This window comes from Pseudopipra pipra, chromosome 5 (genome assembly GCF_036250125.1).
Source record: "Pseudopipra pipra isolate bDixPip1 chromosome 5, bDixPip1.hap1, whole genome shotgun sequence".
NCBI lineage: Eukaryota > Metazoa > Chordata > Aves > Passeriformes > Pipridae > Pseudopipra > Pseudopipra pipra.
The window spans coordinates 62,729,857-62,752,157 of NC_087553.1; the positions used below are offsets into that span (position 1 = coordinate 62,729,857).

Genomic DNA, 22,301 nt, shown 5'->3' on the forward strand with positions numbered 1-22,301 from the left:
ACGACTTGTCTTACTTTTGAAAACTGATGCAAAGAATGTGTAAAGTACCTCAGCCTTTTCCTCATCTTTGGTAACTCTATTCCCCTCCACATCCAACAAAGAATGGAGGTTTTCCTTGCCTCTCCTTTTGCTATTAATGTATTTATAAAACCACTTTTTATTATCCTTTACAGAAGTGGCCAGAATAAATTCTAATTCAGCTTTCTCCTTTCTAATTTTGTTTCTGCATGACCTAACGACATCCTTAAACACTTCCTGAGTTGCCTGCTCATTTTTCCAAAGGTGAAACCCCCTCTTTTTTCCCGCTGAGTTCCTGCAAAAGCTCCCTGCCCATCCATGCTGGTTGCCTTCCCTCTTGGCTCTTCTTTTGGCACATAGAGACAGCCTGCTCCTGTGTCTTCAAGATGTCCTTCTGGAATTATGTCAATCCTTCCTGGACCTCTTTGTTTTTAAGGGCTGTTTCCCAAGGTACTACTCTCCAAATCAGCATCTTGAGTAGGCCGAAGTCTGCCCTCCAAAAGTCCAGGGCAGAGGTTTTGTTGGTGCCTCTCCTTGTTTCACCAAGTACCGAAAATTCTATTGTTTCATGGCCACTCTACCCCAGATGGTCTCACTACCAGACCATACTAGTAAGTAAAGAGAAGAGAAAATATTTCTCAGTGCAGAAATTGTCAAAGGCAGAGCAGATTTTTCTACAGATAAAAGCTGAGTACAGGTTGGGTAGGTTAAGTGCTAGAATGCTTTCAGAAAAACTACAGTTGTTATAAATATTGACAAAGTAGCTGAAAGACATGAAGAAGAAAGAGGTCAGTCCTACATGGTCATTTATTGCAACCCAAAGGGTACTGTAAGAAAAAATACTGTATCTACTAAGGTTTGTACAGCTTTTCTCTCCAAATCATCTATTTTTTATTGTAGTTGAAAGAAACCACAACACAGTGGTGATAAATGCAATGGAAGATCTACCACCTAAAACTATCTTGCTTTCCTTTGTTCATCATTTAACAAACAGATACCTTTTCATTGATATAGTGAATTAGAAATGGGAGATTAATACATTATCACTGTTAGTCTTACTGGTTAATTGCTTTCATTTTACAAGTAAATTATTTCAGCTCAGTGCAAACAGCAAATCAATTTTTTTGCTACTGTCATTAGCACTAATCAATAATTAATTAGGAACATTAAAAATTGTTAGCATGAAATTTTTCTCCTCTGCACTTATCTAAATGCCAAATTTATTTTGCTGAGAGGTTAGCATAAGACTGGGACAGCTACACGGTCGTGGAAAATAAGCTGAAGGAAAAGTTCAAGCTGAGAAGTAGATAGGATTTCTTATTAGTCTCAGTAAGTAGTCTATCTGACCAGGGCAAAATTTAGCTGCTTTTTTTACTTTTCTAGATTAAAAATGTGATATTAAAGTTTAGTCCACAAATGTGATGACTCAGTTGATGCTTTCTCTTGCAGACTCAATATTTCATTGATTTTCCTTTTAAATATTAAATTAATGTTCAATTCTACACTGACAAAAAAGTGTTGGGGTCTATCTCTCATAATTTACTGGAAGATAGCAAAAAATAAATCCCACGAGAATAATATTGCTGTGATTACAAAACAGCAACCCACTCAACCGCTTTCAAAATAATACCAAACTTACATGAAAGAAAATCATCTCTCAATGAATGTTCCAGGAGTTATATGTTGAATTTAAGGAAAGCAAAACTCTCCCAACAGATTATGCTCCCTCAGAATGTGAGTCCTGCATCACAGACAATTTCATGAGAGATAAAAAAACACTTTAAAGTTTCTAGGACGTCATGTCCCAGCACAGGAGACTCTGTAAATGGGGTAAAGCTGTAAGCCAAGGCTGTCAGCAGGCTCTGTTCAGGGTACCTCAGGATATGGGCAAAGATAAAATGCAGTGTGAGTTCCTTCTTGGCACTCCAGGGAGTTTAATATAGGTGAAAACAAGTTCAGGTTTACTTCAATTCACACTGGAATCTAGAAAGCTCCTGTATAAGCCTACAACTGAGGGAATGCAGTTACATAGAATTAATGACGGAATTATTGAAGGAGTTAAGGGGTGTAAGGACCAAAACTCAGCCGTCAGCAGGAAGGAGTTTGATGGGGTTGAGCAGCAGGCCTTGGGCAATAGGGGCTGAGAGAAATCCCATTACCTGAGGACTGGACACTTCATCACAAGACCTATTAATGTTTAGCTATGTTGATTGTCCTGTCTCTTTTAGCAAGATATGGAAAGACTTTGTGATGATGTTATCAGACCATGTAGAAACCCCTTTGTTCTCTTACCCTCATGTGGTCCTAGCTAAGGGAAAATATTAACCACTTCTGTAACTGTAGCAGAAAATTGTGTAATCCTCTAGTTAGCATAATCCATCCCCTAATTAGCATAACCCATCCTCTTTGTTAACATGTCCTGCCCCCAAGACCCTTATATTGCAAAGTGCGTATTCAGTAAAGATTCCAGTTTCTACCCCCGAATTGGGATCGATTAGTTATTGACCTCCTACAAAGGGGTCTCTAAAAAGTGCCTATGTACATGGCCCACGGGGGTACCCTCGTTAAAATCATGCAATTCAGACAATGAACCCTTACCTCACCCCAGCACAGTTGCACGTATCTGGATTGGAGTAGTAAAGATCAGATGCCACGGGTTTGGTTCAGATGACCCAGGAGAAGGCTGGATTACAGATTCTGCATATTAGAAATGCATATATAGCAACATTAGTCATTAGCTACTATCCCAACCTGGATCTGCATGTTTAGTTTAGGCTAATTTCTTCATCATTGAGGTGCCTTACCCTGCTGTCACTGCACTGAATAGCCACGTCTTTTTCCATGGCACAGCTTAGAAGTGAGAGACTGGCAAGTCCTTTCTGAAGTAAAACACTTTTACCAAACCTGTTTTGTAGAAGTGCCAGTGTCCTATTCTAATACTCTGCACTATCACAAGCATTAATGGGCAGAACAACTAACTCATAAGCATGTGCATACACACTCACATACGTGTATATACTCATATGCTTATAGTATAAATACAGATAGCGTAATAATTGCCTTTGATTAACACCTGAGACAGTGTTACAATGGGCTGCATGACAGGGAGAATTAAAATACTGGTCTACAACTGAAAATTAAGTTTTCACTGTTAAAAAGCGCATTGGCTGGCTGTAGGTCAATGCTTTGGCTCAGCACAGGACCCCATCAAACATCTTAAAAACTCTGCCTTTGTACATAACACATCACTCTGGCATTTTTCATGTTCCAGGAAACAGTGATGTGAGCTAAGCTGCATCACAATGACTGGTTGCATCATCCCATTTTTATGGGTACATCAAGCATGCCACAAAACCTTTGCTTTTTACTGAATTCTGAAAGAGGAATGGTAAGTCACTAACAGGTTAGATGCAGTCTCAAAGAGAGAAGTTCATTTTTTACAATGCAGACACAAATGCCAGTTAAAGAAATTCATGAAGTCCAAACTCAGATGCCTAATCAATTCAGTCTATGTTCAGGCATTTAAGGAAGTAAACCAAGAATTTCCAGATAGAACTAACTTCAGCTAGAAATGGCACCACTTTGGTATGACTTTCATAATCTGAATATATAATGATAAATAAAAGGTTTTCGTTATGTATCTCTAGTGAAATTCATCTCCCTTGGCCTCCTGATTTATAAAGAATATAAAGTAACTTATCAAAACTCAGCAGTTTTTTTTGCAAAAAGGATACACTCTTGGTAAAATGTTGGCTGTGAGAATACATATGTTACTGCAATCTTCTACATACCTTCTCAGAGAAATAAGCATAGTAGTTAATATACTGATTTAACTGAGGATGTTGGTGGTAGGACATAATTTTCCCAGAAAAATAATCTGGAAAATAAACAGTGCCTAGAATTAATGGAAATGTAACTAAAAATTAAGATGTCTCCAGTATGAATTGACATTGTTTGTTGGCAGCTTGAGAAAAGATATTTTCTATCCCTCACCTTTAACAGATTGCTTCCCTTGAGGCCTAAATTCTAAGTAAACTGTTCTGATACTGTGCAACAGATTTGTCTGAGCAACCAGCTGAAATTCAGCAGTAATTGCCTATGGTGATATTTTTATCAAATCTCATTTGGAGATCTCAAACTCTGGATGGTTCATCATATATTTCTGTCTGCAAATTCTCTGCATTAGATACTATGGGAGTATTTAATCCATAGAAATACTGTTTTTCATATTAATGAGTTATAAATGAGAGCTTAATTACTACTAATTCCTTGAAAATCCACTGTTGGTGATTATAATCACTAACGATTAGATTGTTAAACATTCATCTTTGTCTATCTTTAGCAAACGTAATGAGAAGTTATGGATCAGATCCTCAGCTTCTGATTTTACTGTGAAATGCCAGTGGAAAAGAACATCTGCTGGCTGCAAGCAGTACCAGGTCACCCTTAGCACTGACACAGGGGCTGACTAGGAGACAGCAAAAGATGTGAAGGGAATGTATTGCATTCCTGCAATCCACAGCCCACAGAATTGTCTCCAGGGACTATTTCTCCTGATGTAACTCAGAGTCCTTTCATCCAAATCTGCTACTACACAGCTGAACTACCCCAAACTTCCTCGTTTCTATATCAGGAGAATGAGGAGGGAGGCTGATACCCTGAAGGCACCAAATAACTTTTTGCAGTTACAAGTGCAATGTGAGCTGGCACAGCAATTTATATACCTCTATATGACTTCACCTGACATTAAGTAATAATTGTTAGGCTTCTGATGGGCATTTAAAATGTGTTCAAACTGCTTCATCACCCATTTGACCACCTTTCTACAGCTGGTGCATAGAGCTACGTTCCCCAGAACAGCCTGCAGCACAGTAGGTGTACTTCAGACAGACCAAAGTTATCTAGTCCAGCATTCTTTTGCCCTTCAAATGTTCTTTCACTACTTATTTAATTATGCATTATTTTAACTAACAAACTTGCAAACCAATACCAATTGGAATGGCTGGGTTCCATCTGGATAAATATGAAGGAGTTTGCTTTTTTTAGTGTATTTTACTAAAGCTTGTGTTCCTCCTTATTGCAGTATTGTACCTAAAATATTTATTTGCTCTGTTACAACACTGGCATTTAGTAAAACATCTTGGTGTCTATTCTTCAGCAAGGCTCAAATCCCATCCTTATTTAGGATGTGTCGGATAGCCAATAGCAGGTGAAGCTGAAACCATTTTAAAAGTTACTGCAGGTATCTTTCCTCTTTCATTATTTAGGGTTTGTATCTCTACCACTGTGTGCACAATAACCGCTTGAGATCTTTCCATCCACTTGGAAGAAAAATCATCCAGTGTATATTTTAAATATAATCCTTACCTGGGAATTTAAGTTAAAAGGATGACTTGTGTAAAGGTAGGTAATGACACTATCCTTTCCACTTGCTCTGCTGAAAGAGCTGTATCATCCAAGAAGGCCGGAAATGTGGTGGCAGTCATTTCTTAAACGACCTCAGTGGTGCTTTCAAGAGAACATCTTTCAAGAGCAATAATTTCTTCCTGCTCTTTGTCAGAGCCCTTTTCTGCACCTCTGTCAGCTGGAATTGACTTTTTGGAATAGGAAGAGACTGCTAAAAAAATAATACAGGTGCAGCCTCAATAGCATGCTGCACAATGGCATCACTGGTAAAATGTATCTTGAAAAGACTGAGAGAAATAAAAAAAATACTGCACATATTGTATATAGTTCTACATACATACAGAATCTAGACAAACACATGCGTGTTCTATCCTTATATATATAGAACTACAAATACAAATTAAAGAACATAATCCTGTAATTCACTTAAACACATAAATTTAAGAAATGAGGAATCCCAGCGATTTGAACGAAATGACCACATATTTTATATTTAATTTTGTTGGTGAACTGGAACTATAGGTAAGAAAACTTTTTTCACTACCTGTACTGAAAATAAGTTTCACAGATAAAAAAGTATTAATACAAAATATCTGACCATAAACACAGTGAGAAAGGACTATCTCCTGCTCTGTTATATGCAGGTTTCAAACCTCAGTTTATTATTTGCTTTCTTATTTTGAATATATTTGGTATCTGAGCAACTCACAGTCAGAATAAGATAAAAAGGCATGTGACAGCTTAATATAAATTAAGAAACAACTTAAAGCTCTGCATAAATGCATATTGAGTAACAATATCAATGAAAATTGTGGTTGATGAAAGATATAAACCAAAATTTATTATGCTACACATAACCAGCTACATACTTAGCCATGAATCCTATCTCTAGCAACTGCTACTAACCAGTTTTGGCCTCTTGAATGAAAATAAAAAGTCACACTTACTAAGTTTAAGCGGTTTTACTGGGAAGCAGAGACTTTCTGTAGGAATAGGCCTGAGTAACTGGCAGAACTGTTCAGCAGTCTTTTGTAATAGTTTTGCATTTGCAGATTTAAGAGTACGGAACTTTGTGTTACTTACTTCAGGTCGGTTCTGTGAAAACATAGTTTTATAGTCCATTTAAATCAATAACGATATTCTTAATAATTTTAGATTATTAAAGCTATACAGAAACAATTTTTTCTTTTTTTTTTTAGTTTTACCTCATGATAATAATGGTGTTATTTTGGATTAATAAACAGAATTATTACTGGGTATTTTGTTTGAATTTCAGACTAGAAACTAAATGAGACAGTGGTGATCCCACTCAGTTAATAAGCAGGCTTTTGGAAGCAAGGCTGCAGTTACTGAAGTACCTTTCTTTTGGTTTGATTTCAGCTGGACTGGTTCCCTCAACAAGCTCTCTGTAACCACCCAAATCCTAGGACCAGAAAATGAGTGGAAGCGGGGATGCAACAGGGAGAGTGAGACTCTCCCCTGTCAGGTAATATGGATTTATGTTGTGCTGAACTGATCTTGGGAGGAACTGCAGCCTGAACCATCAATTCTCCGACAGAACCACTGAAGCGAAAACTACATGTTTAAAGACTGACCTCTCATTTTAGGATTCTTGCTCAACTCAAAGCCAACTTTCAGATTTTCTCAGTAGTAATGCATAGAAGATGCAAATTCTGTACATCACTAGGAACTGCTCCCAAAGTATTTCATTTCAGCTCCGACATGGGTTATACAAATGTGGACTTATTGAGATTTCTTTCAGTTAGTATATTTGGTTTTGTTTCTGACACATGGCCTATCTGTATGCAGAGCAATCTGCCCCAGGAGATTCCATGGTTTCAAGAGCTAGGAAAAAAGTATTTCACTCTGTTGGGAAGCATATGCCTTGATACGACACTTTGAAACACACCTTTTGTTTCAAATTAAGAAGTGGACAGAATTCATAATACCACAGCTTCTCTACCCTGCAGCTCCCGGACGGGGTGGGGGAGTCCGGGAGCAGCGGACTCCCCTCACGGCTCTCCCCGTAGGAAAGACCCTGCCCCAGCCCTAGGGCGCCCAGACGACCCCCCTCCCGGAGCGGCGGACTCCCCGCCCGGCTCTCCCTGCGGGATAAGACACGATATCCCGCGGGATGGCCCTGCAGGATAAGCAGCACACCACCCTCACCCCCATCCCGCCCTGCCCGCCCTTTGCTGCACCGCCCCAGGCGGACCCGCGGTCGCTGCGGCGCATGCGCGGGCCGGAGGGGGCGGTGCGCGCGGGCCGCGACGGCGGGAGCGTGTGAGGAGGCGGTGAGTGGAGCCGGGGCGGGCGGGAAGGAGGGAGCCGAGGGAGGAGGAGAAGGAGCGGCCCTCCTCCTGCTGCTTTCCCTCTGGGAATCGGTGCGGGAGTGAGACCCGTCGCGGGCTGAACTGCCCCGTGGGCTGGGGGCGCCGTCAGCCTCCCACACGCGCGGCGGAAGGAGCCCTTGGGCCGCGCTCCGTAATGGCCGGGGGCGTCCTGCCCCCTCAGCCGGGGCACGGCTGTGCCGGAGGGGGGCCTTGGGGGGCCCTAGGGGACGCGGGACCATGCTGATCTCTTTTAGGTCTTTCATCTTCCGTGCTAAAGCGTAGAAAGGCTGCCAAGCGCAGGTATTTTAGGACCAGTGAATTAAGAGGAGTCCTCGTAAATTATGTAAACCAACCATTATGTAAACCAGCACAAACATAACTTGTGCCCTTAGCATCCTTACTTGGTCTCAGCTGCAAACTAAGTGCCTTGTGCTCCGTCCTGGTCTTGGTGGAGTCACATGTACAACCTTCCCCGGGCAGGAACACCCTGAATTCAAGCTTTGCCCGATACTAGTCCTTGTGCTATCATTGCCAGTTAACCTAAATTAGTTGTTTTGTGAACGTGTTGCTCTAAACGTAGTTTCCTTTGTGAGCTCTGGGATGGGATCCCGTTGAAAATTAAGACACATATAGTCAGGAGCGACGTAGGTTTTCATCCAGTGGCTGAAATATGTTTAGTGTAGGTTGTCCTGTGCAGGGGTGTTTGAGAAGCAGCATTACTTTGATTTTCCATAATATGTGATTGACTTATAAATAAACTAATTTTTCAAGTTACTTCACACTTTGATACCTAAGTGTAGTCCTTGTTAGGTGTGATGTGATTAGTTACAAAGAGGTGTAATTTGAAGTACTGAATTTCGTTACACGGGCATTACTTCAGAGATATCCTTTTTTCCTTTTCCTCATTAATGACACTTATTTTTCTGTTAATGATTCTACAATCCCAACTTTTACTTAAGAAAACACTGAAGGCAAAATGTAAAAATAAAAAAAAAAATCTTTCCTCAAATGCATTTATGGAAATAGTTAACAGAGATTGGCCCCAGAAGGAACTCTTTTATTAAGTACTTCCATAAATACATATGTCTTTATGAACCTTCTTCTATTCCAATAGCTCTCCTGTTGTTGCAACCCACTATTTCTTTTTTCCTTCACAACAGTTTGTTTTCCATTTCCCATGCTATTTCTGGTCTCCTTCTGCCAACCTAATCTTTTTTCTGGTGGTGTACTTATTCCCAGCATAACATATTTAGCTGTAAGTACTTACATTTAAAAGTGTTTGGAGTGCTTTGTTTATCATCTTTGTCTTGGCAACATGCAGATATTCCTGTCAACTGATGAAATACCTTTATTGCCTTACTGAAATTTCCAAACTTTCTGTTTGATTATCAAGTTGTATTATGATTGACAAAGTCAGAATCCAGCTGTTGAGGTTACTGTTGAGGTTCTCTCTCTGCATGTTATGTGTATCACTACAGATAAATGTACTGTCTTTCCAGCAGTTTTAGCAGTGCAGACAAAGTAGTGTCTTTGACTGAGGTGTTTTTCTATATTCAGTCACTAAAGTCCAGCCTTCCCAGTGTTTCAGCAATCAACACCTTTGTTTTTCATTGTCTAGACCTTGTCTAAAAGGTACACTGTAATTAATGTTAGTTTTATGTAACTGGTTTGGGCTCCTACTTGTTTTAAGGAGTATTTCCAGTCTTTACCATCAGCTGGGTTTTCTTCATATGCCTCTGCTGATTTTAAGCTGGGCACATTTGCAGATGACACCAAGTTGGGGGGAGTGTCGATCAGCTAGAAGGCAGGAGGGCTCTGCAGAGGGACCTGGATAGGTTGGAGAGTTGGGCTGATTCCAACAGGATGAGGTTCAACAAGGCCGAGTGCCGGGTCCTGCCCTTTGGCCACAACAACCCCCTGCAGCGCTACAGGCTGGGACAGAGTGGCTGGAGAGCAGCCAGGCAGAAAGGGACCTGGGAGTTTGGATTGACAGGAAGCTGAACATGAGCCAGCAGTGTGCCCAGGTGGCCAAGAAGGCCAATGGCATCCTGGCCTGGATCAGGAACAGTGTGGCCAGCAGGTCCAGGGAAGTGATTCTTCCCCTGTACTCAGCACTGGTGAGGCCACACCTGTTCCAGGCCCCTCAGTTCAGGAAGGATATTGAGGTGGTGGAGCAGGTCCAGAGAAGAGCAATTAGGCTGGTGAAGGGACTCAAGGACAAGTCCTATGAGGAGAGGCTGAGGGAGCTGGGGTTGTTTAGCCTGGAGAAGAGGAGGCTCAGGGGAGAGAGACTTCCTCACTCTCTACAACTCTCTGACAGGAGGTTGTAGCCAGGTGGGGGCTGGTCTCTTCTCCCAGGCAACCTGCAGTAGGACAATAGGGCACGATCATAAGCTCTGCCAGGGGAGGTTTAGGTTGAATATTAGGAAAAAATTTTTTACAGAGAGAGTAATCAGACATTGGAATGGGCTGCCCAGGGAGGTGGTGGATTCACCGTCCCTGGAGGTTTTTAAGACAAGACTGGATGTGGCACTTAGTGCCACGGTCTAGTAACCATGGCAGTGTTGGATCAGAGGTTGGACTTGATGATCTCGGAGGTCTTTTCCAACCCGGTCAATTCTATGATTCTATTCTAAGTGTTCCTATTAGCAGCCAAAGAGCTATTATTTTGTCATCTTCATCTTTCCTTATGCCCTACCTCTTCCCTATTACTTGTAAATCCTAGTTTATTGCCTGTTCACGGAGGTGATGATCTGTGACTAATCTACTTTCCTCATTTTATTCCCTTGCTACTTTTAAATGCATATAAAATCAGAACTAAATATGTATTTCTCCAGTTAACTAAACTATGACAATTCCTTCTTGTATTGATTTGGTCATATCCTGTATGCCTTTTCCTTTTTATTTGATTTTTTTGATTCTGTCTGGTGTGAAAATGTCTGTATAATGCCTCACACAGTTAAGTTCAATTTTTCTGAAGTCTTTTAAGTCTGTCATAATTATACCATTATCCTGAGCTAGTAGTGTGTTCAGATTATTTATCAATTCCTGTTCATTTTCTTTTTATGCATATGAAAACAAATGATAATGAAAACTTCTTATTTTCCAGATCACTTTATTTCTTGTCTCTAAACCACAAAAGGGACCTGCATGTTTAGGTGACTTAGCTGCAGAAATATCAAAATGCCTAATCTTGAACATCCAGCATACCCAGCAGCTACACTGCTTCACTTGGAAAGTTTGGTGCCTTGTCGAGAATCCCAGGTGTCCATGTTGCTGTCAATATTTGGAGAGGTAGTGTTTTTTGTTCTGTATGTTAGACTAGAACAAAGACATTCTGCTGTTTCAGAGGGGAGAATAGAAATGTAGGGGCATTTTTGTGATGTCATTGTGAATATACTTTTGTTGTCTCTTCATTATACTTTTATTTTTTGCTACTCATACTTAACATTGCTGTTTGGCAATTGGTTCTGGTCCTTTAGGAGGTTGAAAGCTGTCTTACAGAAACCACATCTATTTATGCCTTGCTCTCTCTGAAGCCTGATTTTGCCATGACTTTGTTCCATCTTTTCCAGTTAGTACCAGGGAGTCTCTTCTTGCCTAGTCTAAATTTATTTATTTATTTTTTTTTTTACTTGCAGTGTAGAAATTCTGTTTGGTTTTGACCCATTAATCTACTATCTGAGTGCCTGAATTCTAAGTACATTGAGTTGGTCTGATTCTTAGTAGTTCTGTGGCTGGTCACAAGATTCAGAAATCACTGGCTTGTTAATTGATTCTGTTACTGCTTCACTAAGCTTGTGGTAAAAAGTAATGGGGATTTTTATCTGCAAAATTGAAAGCACTTGATATGTCTGTTTACATTCAGCTAACAAAATGGAAATTTGTATCTGTTTCTGGTTCTGCCTTTAATTATGGATAATAATAATACCATCAAATTATGGCATTCAAGTTTTTTATATATATATTACAAGCATAGTGGCAACAACTTTTCCTGAAAATAGATACTTAAATTCTTGATAAATATGCAGGTTAGAGTACCTGCATATATTGTGCAAGAGTGGCTTCATTTTGCATTAATTGAATATTATTGTTTTTCATAAAAGTATCCATTTTATTTTTGTATTCATTTTTAAGTCAATGTTTGAGAACCTTAGGAATGAGAAGAAAACAAAAATAAGTGCCTGTTCAGAATGAAACAAAGAACAATTATTTTCCTTGTATGTAAAAAAAAACTACATTAAATGTACAGCATCAGGACTATTAAATAACTAGATGTCTTACATCAAATATTGCCTTGTGAGAGAAGAGCCAGCTCCTTTACCACCTCCTCCACCATTTTTTTTCTGTTTAGTACTAATGAAAAGAAAAGCAATTTGCATGAGTTAAGATAATGTATGGCTTGCATTTTGTACTTCCCAAGATTTCCTTTCAGTTATGTAATATGAGTTACTCTCTGTGTTTCTGTTGTTTATTACAGCAGTTTCACTGGCAGTTGTGTGCTACTTGATTCTTGTGAGTTATCCTCCCAGCATTTCATTGAGGATGAAACATAAGACTTGATCTTTTGATTCCATAATAATTGCTGTATTTTATATTTAATGCCTTGGTTTAAAAGGTAACTTTTCTTTTATCTGTTGAATGAAAAAGAAGAATTGAAGCAGCAACAATTTTTTTTTCCCTAGCGTCAGCAATTTAGTTTTCCATCCATTTTTATCTACGGACATACATCTAGTGGAAAGACTTATGTGATGCAAACTCTTCTAAAGACCTTACAGGTAAGAATGTTCACAATAGATATTGAATTTACAATTTATTTATAACAGATGATTTCTTGAAATAGCCTCTACTTTCTGAAAATGGCTTGTTTTCTCAGCTATTTCTGACTTCCTAATACTTCTGCTCCACTTACTGTGTCATGAATGCATCACTCTTCTCACTAGTGCATTTAGGGTAAAATGAAATTGGTGCTACTGAGATATAATATAAATCATAATAACTTTTGTAAGAAAGTTCAAGAAAGATAAAAAAGCCAAATATTGTTCAGCTTGTTTGCATGACTTAGGCTGAAATAGCTCCAGTGACATGTAAGTATTGATGATTCCAGTTCAATTTGCAGTCACTTACATTACACCTTCTTTTGAATCTTCTTGTAATATTCTCCTTTAAACTACTTTTATGTGTATACAAAAAAGAGTGAGAGAGTACTTGAAGAACAGTGAGAAGAGTTAGCAGTAGTGGATTTTTTGTTTATTTGTTTTGTATTGACAAACTCATTTTAATTAAATTCAGTTGGAGGTGTACGATCTATTTAAATGTAAGCCTCGGAGCTTAAGCTTAATGAAGTTGTTAAAAGCATTCAAAGCAAACACAGCAAACTGTACATGTTCACTGAAAAAGAAAGTGAGCCTAGAATGGTGAAAATCCCTGTCTGAACACCACACAATTGCCATTGTTTCTGATATGGTTAGTTGGTTTTGCAGACTTGTGAATGTTGTGTTCATTGCAGTAAATTTGGTTAGTTCTTGTAGAAGCAGGAAAATCTGAAACTTTGAAAAAGAAACAGTGCACGAGTTCTAAAATGTTTAAGCAATGTTGCATAGGAACAATCTGTTTAATTCCTGAACAATAAACGACTGTTCTTTTGCTCTAAATGGGAAAAGTGTGCTGATAGCCCCTTTTATTATTATCTTTTCAGAACCTGTTTGAAAATACAAATTTTGTGTACTTTACTTTATTCTAGATCCTTCAAACACAGCTTGATATACCTCATAAATTAAAACCCCTATGAAATAGGATGCCATTCACAGTTTTGAATGTAATAAAATCAATTCTCCAGGTGTGTTTGTGTTTACTAAGCTTGGCATGGCCAGGTCTTTTGCTGGCAGCATGGCTCTTACTGTCCTATGTCACTACTGTTGCTGCTTCCTCCGGGGTGAGCATTGCTTTCAGAAGTGCTGGGACTGTATGTTCTATTTCAGCTTGGCCATCCAAGCCAAACTTCCTCTGGATTCTTGCTCCTAGGAAACAGTGTAGGAGTTAGTAAGATATAGGTCAAGGAGAACTCATAAAGCAGATGATGTTGAAGTATGTGAAGTGGAAATCACTGAGAATTCATTGTGCAGTTTTGAATTTGGAGCCTTATGTTACTAGGAAGCTGGGACTATCAACTATCTTCCTCAGTCGTTAAGGAAGAAGGCTACTTTAATGCTGGCCACTGGGGGATGAGTTATATCCTTGATCAGTACTGGAGTTGTTGTGTGTTACTAACCTGAAGCAGAAACTTTGTCATGAAAGGACTTATTTCAGCTGCAAGGACTGCAGGCAGAGAAACCTACTCTTTTCTTTAAACACCATGTGAGAATCTGAACTACGTAGAAGTAGTGGGTCATTGTGGCTGAATGTGTGTTTCTTGGAAAAATAGTTATCTTGAGGAATGATGTAGAGAGCCATGGCCATAAGTCTACATCAGTCCCTCTCTGGTCAGTGCTGGCTAAATACTTAAGCACTGGGTTCTTGCCACTTCTGTGGCCCTTCTTTTTCTGTTAGTGAATGTGTATGTTTGTGCTAGTTTTATCCTCTGTTGTAATGTTTCCCAAAACATGTTATAAAGTCCATCTAAGTTGAAGAATGTCATCACAGAAATTTCCATTTAAACCTGTTAATGTTAGTGGTTTTGTCAGTCAAGAACTTCAGGGATTTTAAATCCAATGACAGGTGCCTACTTCATGGTTAAACCATGGTTTTCGACTTGCGTGTTCTCATAGCCCTGATACTTTTGGCTCATCTAGAGTGCACTTATCTGCAGGACTGGGTTTTATGCAGAAACCCCCCTCATTAAAAATGCTGCAGAGGGAGAAGAGCAGAAGACAGGGGTTATTATCCTCTTCCATGCAGTATCCTTTCGTGCACTGCTCATAGCACTGTGCTACCCACTTGCAGCATATCCAAAGATGTGGCCTGGCCCTGGCAAGCAGTAGGATTTAAGCAGCAACTCTCTCTACAGAACTTCCTTTTGCCAAGTATAGGTGTCTCCTATGTTATGTGGTGTTGTGAATCACATCTGAGACACTCAGCATTCCTTCTGCTGTGGAGGTGCAGCAGTTTGAATAGCTGCTTTGGGACATGTAGCCCCTTTCTTTTAATAGTGTTCAAAGTCATAAAAACAGCTTTTTATTGCATGCTGTGTGAGTGGATTGCCAGCATGTACCCACACTTCCCACATCTGCTGAATCACATGCCATATATTGTATTTTACACAGAAAGACTGGATTGAAGTACTTGTGGTTGTGGTTTGGTTTCTTTTGTTTTTTTTTTTTTGTTATAGACAAACACATTCCTGCATCCCAGTGACTAATGTTTTCCAGAGGTTTTAATGTTAAATGTGAAAAAGACCATATGCCTTACCAGAGATTATGGAGCTATGCAGATAAACTATTTCTGAAAAACAGAGTTGCCAGAAAATTATCTTTTTTTGCCTTATGTAGGTTTGAATACTGGTACTATTTTTTGGTTTGTAGTGTCTTCTATTTAAAGGCAAATTACAGTAGCTTTTCAATATTACTAAGTCAATACTTACAATGTATCTCATACTCTGGTTTTTTCACAAGCTCTTTGCTCTGCAAAGATCTGGTTTTCTAAAAATGTTCTGCACAATCATGCTGAACACGAGTCTAATGTAGAAGCTCATAGTTTATATTTGTATGCGTTGAATGCCAAAAACATTCAGAGTAATTCTAGGGAGTGTACTCCTAGATTACTCTCTTTGTAATATGTTTGACACATCTGTGTTATCTAGATGTAATTTGTAGTGGACCATTTTACTGTAATGTGTTACAATTGTCTAAATTTCTTTGAACTAAATGCTATTTGGTTTTCTTTTTTTTGTGTTGCTCACAGTTTTTAAACATAGTTAAAAGATATACAGTGTGTGTCAGTTTTTAAACATATTTAGAAGATACACTTTCCATTTGAAGATACATCACATCTGTCTTCACTTTGTGATAGATAATATTTTGACTAGGTACATAATTGATTATGTCTTTTTTTTACAAGTTTTTTTGGTTTATGCTTTATTTTCTGTTTCATTGATTGTGTCATCCGGAAGAGAAAAGTGATTCTGGAGTGTTTACACTGAAAAAGCCAAATAAAGTTGTATCATTTTTTTTATCCTCCTCAGCTTCCTCATGTGTTTGTGAACTGTGTGGAATGCTTTACATCACGGCTTCTTTTAGAAGAAATTCTCATCCAGTTGCAAAACTGTTCTTGTGAGACAGAACCAGCCTCTCCTGTGCCTTGCGATACTTTCAATGACTTTGTCCGTCTGTTTAAACAGGCTCTTGTCAGTCGAGGGCTTCAGGATCAAACATTGTACATTGTAAGTAATTTAATTTTGATGTCTAGTTTTGTTCCTGTTAAGAGGGAGTAAGTAATTGTTATTGATAATTTGTATGTGAAATGTGTGCCTTATAGAACAGTTTTCACAAAATTTCTGCATAGACCTCATTCAGAATCTGTTGGTAGTGGTTGGACTCTTTCAGTTGGTTTACAGGCTTCAGAGGAGGTTCTTTGTTTTTCCTGCTTTCAGAATTTTTTATGCACAATAACTCTGTAGCATAACTAACAACATAAATTATACCTCACATTTAAATTGGGGATGTAATATTGTTACAGAGTATTTAAATACAGAGAATTTGTTTTATTATTAGTAAGTCATGCATATCTGTTTCCTTGTGAAAACAGCTTCACAAATGAGAAAGCAAAGGTCGGGAATAGGGCAGAAGGGACTTATGGAGTATGCAAATGACAAGGCTTGGTTGGCTAGAATAGGTTCAAGTTAGAACTTATATTAAGGAACTAAAATGTATAACTTCCTCTGTAAAAGTGCTTTTGAGATCTTACTTCTTCAACTACACTTGTGGCTCTCAGACGCAAGAACTGTAGTTTTAAAGTTAAGATGGAAAAAAAGACTGCAATGAAAAAAAATGATGGTATACTCAAAGGGAATAAACAGACAGACTGCAGGAAAAATTATCAGATTTTAGATTGCAGGAATGATTGAATCTATGTATTACTAGAAGTTAGGATTTGGTTTAAGTTTTTTTTTTAACTGTGATAATCTTAACTACATAAAGGAGTATAACAGCATTTATTGTGCCAGGAGATGAACGTAGGAAAGACATTTCAGTCATACAAGAGGTCTGATGAAAGGACAATATGAAGGCCATAATATTAGTGATGTACAAATGAATGTATACATTGTGGACCTGCAGAAGATATGGACTGACTTTTCAGGCCAGTTTTAAAAGAGGTGAAATTGATTGTTTAAGAAAACATGAAAGTGGTTCAAGATTGAAAGCTTAATGACCCTGGTAATCACTCTACATGTTTCTCACAGCAATTGATGTGCCCATAATGCTTTGGGGTTTTTTGCAGTCAGACAAGAAGTCCATAATTATACTGATAATGCTTCATTCTGTTTCACAGGTTACAGTTGAATAAGTTTCATTTCCATTTCAAAATACTCAACCACTGAGTTAAATAACTTCATGTTATGTCTAGTGGAAACAGTACTATCTCGTAGTTTCCTACAGGTCACAAAGTTATTAAATTTTACATACTTCTTAGAAATTGAATGAAGGAAAAAAATGTACCACCAACACTTAAAACAGATAAGTTATAAACAGACAATTTAATTTACCATCACAAAAGTGGTATTGACATTCTTCAGCAATTCCATATGGACAAAATTTATCTTTATAATAACCTTTAGTGAGTTTCACAAAATACTTTTTATACTAAAATTTTACTTTCAAGTTAGTATTTGGATTAAAAAACTGTTCTACATCAGTAAAGAATTCTTCATGTATACTATATAAATTGGCATCACTCAGAAAATTAGAAAGTTCTTGAACAATTGGTTAAAGAAAACAAACCATTAAATAACTGTAAAGGTTCAGTTGTATCATAAAAATAGTTGTTGCATCAGAAGAATTAAGTATTAAATTAGTGTTTCAGTTCCTTTCTGCATGGGAACAGACAGGAATGGGAGAAATCAATTCATGTTTATTAACCTATGTCATCTGGATTTATTGTAGAGTGTTTTAAACTGAGGCTGATGGAAGGACCAGCATGCTGGTAACATAAACTAACTTACTCTAATTTCAGTTGTAAATAATGTACTATTTCAGCTCAATTAACTCAGAGTAAATTAAGATAAATGTTTACTTTCAAGCAAAGAATCCTTAATGTTTCTCTTAACCCAAGTATGGGTGCTGAATGCTTGTGATTACTTATGCAAAATGAATTTATTCATTTTAACTGCCTGAAAAATTGGAGCAGATATAACTTGTAGTCATTCAGACATTTACAATATTTAGCACTTTACAGAAGTAACAAGCTACTGTTTTTAATGTAAATGAGCAGCCAGTTCTAAATGTATAGTTGTTTTAAAAAATTGAAGGGTGACAAGTGTGTATTGACACTAAAGAATAAAGCGTAGACTCATAGGCCTGGGGGTAGACTGTTTCTGTGACCCATTTGACATACTCCACAAGCCAGGATCACAGTATATTTTCTGCTGTAGAAACTGTAGTTTGTTTCCCATTTAGCTAAAAAGTATGATCCACTTAGGTCAAGACCTTTAAGCTTTGTGTTTGGTAGCTGCATGTCACAGGGTCCAATAAGCAGTATTTTATTAGTAAAAATATATAGCCTCTATTTGGTCAGTTGTGTAGTACAGTCTTCATTCCTGAAGTCATTTATTATATGAGCCAAATACAGATGTCAATATAAAGTCATATATTGTATTGTAGTTTTAAATAAATTCCCAAGAAGTGTGAGATATTGTTGCAGAGATACTGCTCCTCCAGGTTGTATGGTGGGATTTTTAAATAATATTTTCATGAAATGCTTGCTTGTCCACATAAAATTCTTTTCCTTACTGTGGGTAACAGAATATGTAATAGGATAGAAAAATATCATTTTCTAGGGGCCTAGAGTTTTTCTTTCAGCAGCAGTAATTCAAAAGAAGTAATGAACTTCAGAATTTAGATTTATATTGCAAGTAGTAAATAAACCACAGAAAATGTCTTTCTATTCTCTTTTTTCATTCTTGTCAAGATTTTAAGTGTACTGAGAATACACATTGTTTTTGCCAGAGGATAACCATGCATGTTTTCGTGCTTCTGTTTTCATTCTCCAGGCTCCAAAATGTTAATTTAGCTTAAAGTGTTTCCTGTTTAAGCTGTACATGTTACGTATCTGTTGCTGCTATGTGAGGTTTGCATGCAGTAAATCCTCTAATTTTCTAGACTGCAAACTATGACAAGAAAAGTTTCTCTCAAAATTCAGTTCAGTGAATTCCAGATGATAGCTAATTTCTTCTAAAATATCAGCTCTTACTCGTTTGTGAAAAATAATTCCGTAGTGGGAAAAGATAACTCTCCTAGAGTAAGCTTGTAGTTACAGTGCTACAGTACTATGTGTAAGTTTGAAAAAATAATAAGAATTTTGGGCAGAAATTGAGCTTTCAGTGGTTGATAATGATATCATGACTTTGTCAGTGGTATTTCTGACTGGTATACTTAAGTATTAATTCTCACTGCCATAAGGCATGAGAATGTTGCTTTTCTGGGGATTGTATCTTTTTTTGGATGCAGAACTGCTTGGACTTCCTGGCAATAAACATTTGAAGCAATAATCTCTCCAATTCAGTTTCCAGCACCTAATAATTAATTTTAAGTCCGTATGAGAGTGGAAGTCGACATTGTCTATATCATATTGTTTTGTTAAAAGGTACTGGATAGAGCAGAACAGCTGAGGGAAATGGAAGCAAACATCCTGCCAGCATTTCTTAGGCTTCAAGAGTTAGTAAGTATCTGGAAAAATATGTATGTGTCTTGCGTATTGAAAGTAATTGAACATGTGGTATCTGTCCATCTAGGCTCACAGATAAAGATAACGATTCCTTAGAGAAGAAAAGTTGCCAAATTAACCCTTACTCCCCCAAAACAGTGATCAAAACTAGAAATCAAACCAGAATTTAAACACTGTCAGGTTTTTATTACACTTTAATTTGGTTTAATGGTATATTATTTTACAGTATCTGATGTGTTGTAGATTCTTTTGAGGCTGGTGTCAGATACATGCTGTCTTTTCTACATTACTTTTTTATTTTTAAGAATGAGATTTTCAGTAGACTACCAGTTACTTTGGGTGGAACTGCACAGCTCAGCAACTGTGAATGTGTTGGTAGAGAGTTTTTTACACTTCTTCTGGAATTGCACTGCAGTGAGTTTCTGATTGGAGTAAGCCATTGTGTGTCTCCCTTTCTCACTTCTGAAGCATCCAAGCTTTTTGCCTTGGAATAAGGAAAAATAGTGCATTCTCTGAAAAGAAGCTGAAGACAAAACCAGAAGATGCTGTTACTTTGAAATGTCTGAACATCTAAATAGCTGAAATTATACTTATCTTGAGACTTTTGTGTGGTGCTCTTAATCTTCTGGTGACAGTGATTCTCTATTTATTGAATGAAGACTGATTCACAGCTGTATTCTTAATCCTGGCAGCTGGTGCATTTTCTGGGTCTTTTTGTCTGTTCTGGCCATGTTCTGGACTTTACTACTCTTGAAGCAGAAACAACCTGTTCTGCAGAGAAAAGCTTGGATCTATGATTGCTGTTCAGGGACCAAAAAAGCATAGACTAAGACTTAAATATGCCAGAGAAACACCCTCAAATTCAAAAGTAACCTCCAGATTTGTTTGTTTCCTGAATGCTGATATTCCAGTTGCTTAAATTCTGGATTCTGGACTGAGACTTTCTAAAGCAGCTTATGTTGCAGAGCAATGTTGGAGGTGCAAATCTACTGCATTGCTTCCTTTCCTGCAGTGAAAGGAGACAAATTGTGAGGGATTTCATGGGACTGGAGGATTGCTGATGAAGAATAGGTTATTGGATGCTTGATTTCTGTGAGGATTGTGGTGGGAATTACTTAAGTTTTTCATGTTGGAAGATCAGTCAGGAACTGAACTGAACATACCTTAGTACTTCTGTCAGCTAAAACACTAGATCTGGGAGAGGAGCACCACTGAAAGAAATCCACAGAAAGATGCTTTTGTGTTAAAAGGAAAAAAAGTTCCTTAAAAACAGAGGAAGAAGGAACAGTAAAGAATATGGGTGAGTGCCACTTGGACAAGAAGTGGGAAGAGTAAGTAAAAGAAGATTCTCCCTCTCAGTTTCAGGGAAGGGAATAGCATTTAAACTTTTTTTTCAGGTAATTCACAGCTCATATTCACAGCAGTGTCAATTTAGTCAGGTTCCTTCCTTTTGTTTTATTGAAGTGCCTCAATAGTTTTCAAATGTCTTTCTTGAAGAACCATATTTACAAGCATCTTTTGTTGTGCAGAATTTCTAGTATGGTTGCAAAAACCTTGCAGAAAGGGAGAATGACACATCATCTTCACAGTTAGTTTTATACTAAATAGCTAATATTTTGAAGGGTGACCGAAATAAGGAATATTATTTTAATATGAAGCATTTTGTTACCTACTGACCAAAACATCAAACTCGAGGTAAGTAGTTTGTCAATTTAAACTTGGTGAAAAAGAATATGTTATTATGAACAGTTGTTGTTCGTAACTAGTAGCACAGTTGGGAGAGTAGACAGGTAATACTACATTTTTGTTTTGGGATGTGTGTGTTTGTTTCTAAAGACTAGATTACCTCTAAAATAACATAGAAGAGAGCTTGGTTTCAGAAGTGCTGAGCTTTCTTTTGCTTCTTAACTTTTCCTGTTTGCTCTGAAAATCTGGGTTTAATTACCAAAGTAAAATGCTCTCTTAATTTTGGGAGTAAGGGGTGGAATATATTAGGTATTGTGTAGTACCAGAGCTGTACCACCCCACAGAGCTTATATGTCAGTGAAATGGCAAAGGATGCAGAGAAATATCATATAATTATGAAAATTTGCAAATGTATGAGCTGCTTGATTAGGCCAGCTGAAGCTTTATTACTATGCTAGTAATTTGTATTAAACTGTAAATTTGATGATTTTTGTGGAACAGAAAAGTCACAATAATAATTTTTCTCATTGATGCTATAACATGCACTGTTATTTTGTTCTTTCTCTGCCTGTTGCTCTCTCTTTCATTTTTTTTCTCCTGCCTCTACAGACTGACAGTAATGTGACAGTTGTCCTGCTCAGTGAAATAGTGTGGGAACTGTTCCGTCCAAACGTGGGATGCTTTGATCCGCTCACTTTGTATTTTCCTGATTACAGCATAGGTAAACTAATTCTTAAATCTGCTTTTTGAGGATTGTATAATACTTGGTCAAAGAACATTTAAAAGTTTTTTCCATGTTTATCAGTGGGCCTTTTGCAGAATCCAGAATGTGTAATAGCTATTGGATGTAAAAGTCTATATTCACACAGCCTCCAAAAGAGTTGTCTATTTCCACTTGCCAGAACATCTCAAAGTAATGTTTTGGTTCCATTGTATTTGCTGGTTCTTTAAAGCAGTATGGTTTTTGGTGGGTTTTGTTGG

General features: G+C 37.8%; 1 protein-coding gene and 1 long non-coding RNA gene across 5 annotated transcripts in view; one reads left to right on the forward strand and one right to left on the reverse strand.

The window, feature by feature from the left end:
- Positions 1 to 1,834: 1,834 nt before the first annotated feature.
- LOC135414967 (uncharacterized) lies at positions 1,835 to 5,737 on the reverse strand. Its single transcript, XR_010430923.1, has 3 exons — positions 5,386 to 5,737; positions 3,810 to 3,895; positions 1,835 to 2,701 (listed from the first exon to the last, which is right to left on the reverse strand). It is a non-coding gene; the product is annotated as an uncharacterized LOC135414967 (long non-coding RNA).
- A 1,074-nt stretch (positions 5,738 to 6,811) lies between these two features.
- Positions 6,812 to 22,301, forward strand: part of ORC5 (origin recognition complex subunit 5) — a 69,325-nt gene continuing 53,835 nt past the window's right edge. The window contains exons 1-6 of one of the 4 annotated variants that reach the window (XM_064656358.1): positions 6,812 to 6,910; positions 10,867 to 11,051; positions 12,443 to 12,535; positions 15,937 to 16,134; positions 19,554 to 19,628; positions 21,930 to 22,041. In XM_064656358.1, the coding sequence (XP_064512428.1) occupies positions 10,941 to 11,051; positions 12,443 to 12,535; positions 15,937 to 16,134; positions 19,554 to 19,628; positions 21,930 to 22,041 (589 nt within the window). In that variant the 5' untranslated portion in view covers positions 6,812 to 6,910; positions 10,867 to 10,940. Of the gene's footprint in view, positions 6,911 to 7,633; positions 7,719 to 7,833; positions 8,058 to 8,990; positions 9,013 to 10,866; positions 11,052 to 12,442; positions 12,536 to 15,936; positions 16,135 to 19,553; positions 19,629 to 21,929; positions 22,042 to 22,301 lie in introns of those variants that run through there. The other 3 variants (XM_064656356.1, XM_064656359.1, XM_064656360.1) reach the window with 3 other exon arrangements.